Consider the following 4,085-nt stretch of genomic DNA (forward strand, 5'->3'; position numbering starts at 1 on the left):
GAGACCTGGCGGACCCGCAGCTCTGACGGCCCATCAGTCAGAACCGCCGCCCAGGTCTGTTTCTGGTTATTGTCTTTGTTAACACTAATTGGTCGGGTTCTCTGTGTTTGCCTCATCATCTCAGCAGAGAAAACGAGTCTCCTCTCCCTGCAGACATCCTGACCAGCCGGTGTGACAGGTCAGGTTGGTTCCCATCACCACCTCCCCTATCATCTGACCAGGTTCAGTATCTCAGAATGGTTTGGGTTGGAAGGGACCTTAAAGCTCATTTAGTTTCATCACCCTGCCACGGGCAAGACACCTCCCACTAGGGCAGGCTGCTCAGAGCCCCGTCCAACCTGGCCTTGAACACCTCCAGTGCTGGGCCATCCACAGCTTCCCTGGGCAGCCTGGGCCACTGATTGCCCCTGTTCTCAGTGATGGTTCCTGTGAGCAGCTCCCCTCTGAGGAGCAGGTCCTCTTCTTCCACACTGCCTGGCACCACCAACGCACGGCCACGGCACAGGGCCTGGCTGCAGTCCCACCAAGGAGCCTGGGCTCCTCTCGGGCATGTGGCCAATGGATGCAGCTTGTGTCTGTTATCCCAGAACACGTGTTCCCTCCTAATCCTGACATTGGGTTTATTCCTTGCAACACTCCAGGGTTGTGGAAGAGCAGCTGGAAATTGCCTGATATGGACCTGAGGACAGTGATCAGCAACCAGCTGGACAGGAGCCAATGTGGGCCCAGGTGGCCAAGCAGGCCACCAGCATCCTGGCTTGGGCCAGCAGGAGCAGGGCAGGATCTTCCCCTGCACTGGGCACTGGGGAGGCCAAACATCGCATCCTGGGGGCAGTTTTGGGCCCCTCCCTCCCAGCAGGACCTGGAGGGGCTGGAGCGTGGCCAGAGAAGGGCAACGGAGCTGCTGGGGAAGGGTCTAGAGCCCAAGTGTGGGGCGGAGCAGCTGAGGGAGCTGGGGGAGCTGAGCCTGGAGCAAAGGAGGCTCAGGGGAGACCTTCTGGCTCTGCACAGCGCCTGACAGGAGCCTGGAGCCGGGGGGGGTCGGGCTCTGCTCCCACGGAACAAGGGACTGGACAAGGGGGAATGGGCTCAAGTTGCCCCAGGGGAGGTTTCAGTTGTCCCTGAGGAACAATTTCTTGCCCTGGAGGGTTGCCCAGGGCTGTGCCAGGCTGCCCAGGGCAGTGGTGGAGTCCCCACCCCTGGAGAGGTATCCAGACTGAGCAGGTGGTGCTGAGGGACATGGTGCTGAGGGGACCTGGCCGTGCTGGGGGTGATTTGACCCGATCACCTTAAAGGTCTCTTCCAGCCCAACCGATTCTGTGATTCTGTGCCCTATAATCAGCTGCAATCCCTGCTGCTGACCTGGAGCAGCTCAGAGCTGGGTGTGTGGACCCCGTGGGTGGCTTCTCCTTGCCCATGGCTATTTTTTCCTGCCTTGAACAGAACCTGCTGGCTTTGTTCCAGTCCCGCTCTGTGCCAGCAATTCCCACAGCTTTTGCAGCTGGCACTTTTCTTTACTGAGCTGAATAATTTAACACCATCTGCTCCTTCACCGCTCGCAGCATCCCCCAGCCTGTCTGCACGGGGCTGACCAGCCCAGCTCCCAGCACGGCTCCCTCTGGTGACCCCGTCACTGACAATCGCTGTCTTTTTTCCTTTTCATGCCTTTGAGCAGCTGCAGCTTTTGCCTCCATGAGCTTCCACCAGCTGTGGCCGTGGGTTAACCGTCGGCTGCGTGCAGAAATCTTCCCTTGAGGTTTCTCCATAGTTCTTACAGAAAATAGCAAGTATTATTTCCCTGTTTGCCTTTTCTGAGCAATTTATGGTTTTATTCCCTTCCTCATCCCTGCTGAGGACCTGCCCTTCCTTCTGGCTGCAGAAGACACTGTCCACCTGGCTTGGTGGCCCCTTACACACATCTGCTCATCTTCCCCCACCCTGCTCCCCGGTGCTGGGGTTTGGGTCCAGGGTTAACCATGGGTGTGTTTGTGACTTTGACCCAATTCTGAGCTCTGGGGAAGGGTTTTAAACTGAAAGAGGGGAGATTTCCCTTAGATAGTGTGAAGAAATTCTTCACTGAGAGGGTGGTGAGCCCCTGGCCCAGGCTGCCCCGAGAGGTGGTCGCTGCCCCATCCCTGGCACCATCCCAGGGGAGGTTGGACAAAGCTCTGAGCACCCTGCTCTAGCTGGGGCTGTCCCTGTCCCTGCAGGCGGTTGGATGAGATGAGCTTTAAAGGTCGCTTCCCACCCAAACCAGTCTGTGTTCTATGATTTTATGAGATGAACTTGAAGCTTCTGTGTTTACATGGAGACCGAATCATCCTGGATGGATCTGGAGATGGGTCACAGTGTCTGCAGGTCTGTGTGAGAAGCTGAACTGACCCCAGCACAGAGTGTACTGAGGGCTGTAAAACTTCCCTGTCACACTCAGACACTTGAGCTAAACGGTGGCACTTCTGGTGCTTCCCCGTGGTCACAGCGAGGGTGGTGGTTATACCAGCCCAGAGCAGAGAGCCATGTCTCCACGATGCCACAGTCAGCTTTGTCCAGTGCCAGCGTCCACGTCTGTCCATGTCCAGCAGCGCCTGGACTCGATGATCTTCAGGGTCTTTTCCAGCCCAGATGATTCCATGGTTCTGTGCAAGATCAGAGCCAGCGGAGTGGTGCTGAGGGACACGGGCCAGTGGTGCCCTGGCAGTGCTAGGGGGATGGTTGGACTCCAGGAGCTTAAAGCTCTTTTCCAGCCTGAACAGCTCTATGATTCTATGACAACGTGTCCCACTCGGTACCACCAAGCCGCACGCTGGCACGGGGCCCAGTGAGGTGCAGCGGGACAAGGGGTCTCACGTGCTGGAGGGGGCAGTGCTGAAGGGTTGGTGCTGCCGTATGTGGAGGTGACCTGGAGGTGATTTTCCAGGCTCAACCATCTGCCTCTCCTGCACCTCTGGCTTCTAAAGAGCTGCAGATGGGTGGTGAGGGAAGCGTTCAAGGCCAAGTTGGATGGGGCTTTGAGCAACCTGATCTGGTGGGAGGTGTCTCTGCCCATGGCAGGAAGGTTGGAACCAGGTGTTTTTTTAAGGTGCCTTCCAACTCAAACCATTTGAGGAAACCTCTCCTGCACCTCTGGCTTCTAAAGAGCTGCAGATGGGTGGTGAGGGAAGCGTTCAAGGCCAAGTTGGATGGGGCTTTGAGCAACCTGATCTGGTGGGAGGTGTCTCTGCCCATGGCAGGAAGGTTGGAACCAGGTGTTTTTTTAAGGTGCCTTCCAAGAGGAAACTCCAGAGAAATCTGCTCTCTGGGCAAAATTCTGGCTTGAAAACCTGCAGCTCTAACAACACCCTGCAAGTCTGCAGGTAAAAAAAGCACAAAGAAAACGGCCTACAAGGACTCTAAAATCACCATTGTCACCACAACCCCTACACCGGGAAAGACCAAATTCAGTTAAGCCCGGATGAGGAAGATGATAACATCTTTCACCAGAATGACCTCAGATAAGCCAGGGGCACTCATGTGTTCCTGAAAGGCAGCAGAAGGCTTGAGATGCTCCAGCCCCGTGCTCTGGGGAGTCACCTCAGAGCTGTGCCTGGTATGGGGGGACCGCGGAAAAGGGAAGAGAACACCAAGGAAAGACGCTGAACAGAATGAGGATTGTAAAAAATGGTCTTTTAAAGAAGAAAGAAAAAATACTGGCAGCAAAAGCATTGTTGGAAAAGGATAGATTCTTTCTCAGTGCAGTAACAGACAAAAATGGAAAAGGTTTTATAATTATTTTCTAAAAACTTGAAGGAAATAAAGACCAGTGTCCGGGTCGGGCACGCAGCGGCGCAGGAGCTGCATGTAGGTGAGGTTCTCGTGGGTGTTTGGGTCGAAGAAGCCCTTGGTGTCGTCAGAGGGGTCGGAGAGGATCTGGTTCATCTCCTGGTCAAAGTAGCCGCGCTTGTAGGCAGCTTCCACGGGCAGGCGGTGGCTGTGCACGGGGTCGATGATGCCGCCGGTGGCGATCTGGGCCTCGAGCAGGCGGATGCCGTGCTCCTTGACGATGAGCTCCTGCTTCCTGCACTCGAAGCGGGTGACATTCCGGGCGG

General features: G+C 55.9%; 1 protein-coding gene across 1 annotated transcript in view; it reads right to left on the reverse strand.

Annotated features, from left to right (window-relative positions):
- Positions 1–3,441: 3,441 nt before the first annotated feature.
- The window catches only part of LOC103774146 (plectin-like), a gene marked incomplete at its 5' end in the record, with an annotated part of 1,139 nt that continues 495 nt past the window's right edge, over positions 3,442–4,085 (reverse strand). The window contains 2 exons of the mRNA XM_008941534.1: positions 3,442–3,516; positions 3,781–4,077. Of these exons, the coding sequence (XP_008939782.1) occupies positions 3,442–3,516; positions 3,781–4,077 (372 nt within the window). The remainder of the gene's footprint in view (positions 3,517–3,780; positions 4,078–4,085) is intronic.

Source organism: Merops nubicus, unplaced genomic scaffold, assembly GCF_000691845.1.
Source record: "Merops nubicus isolate BGI_N331 unplaced genomic scaffold, ASM69184v1 scaffold42055, whole genome shotgun sequence".
Lineage (NCBI taxonomy): Eukaryota > Metazoa > Chordata > Aves > Coraciiformes > Meropidae > Merops > Merops nubicus.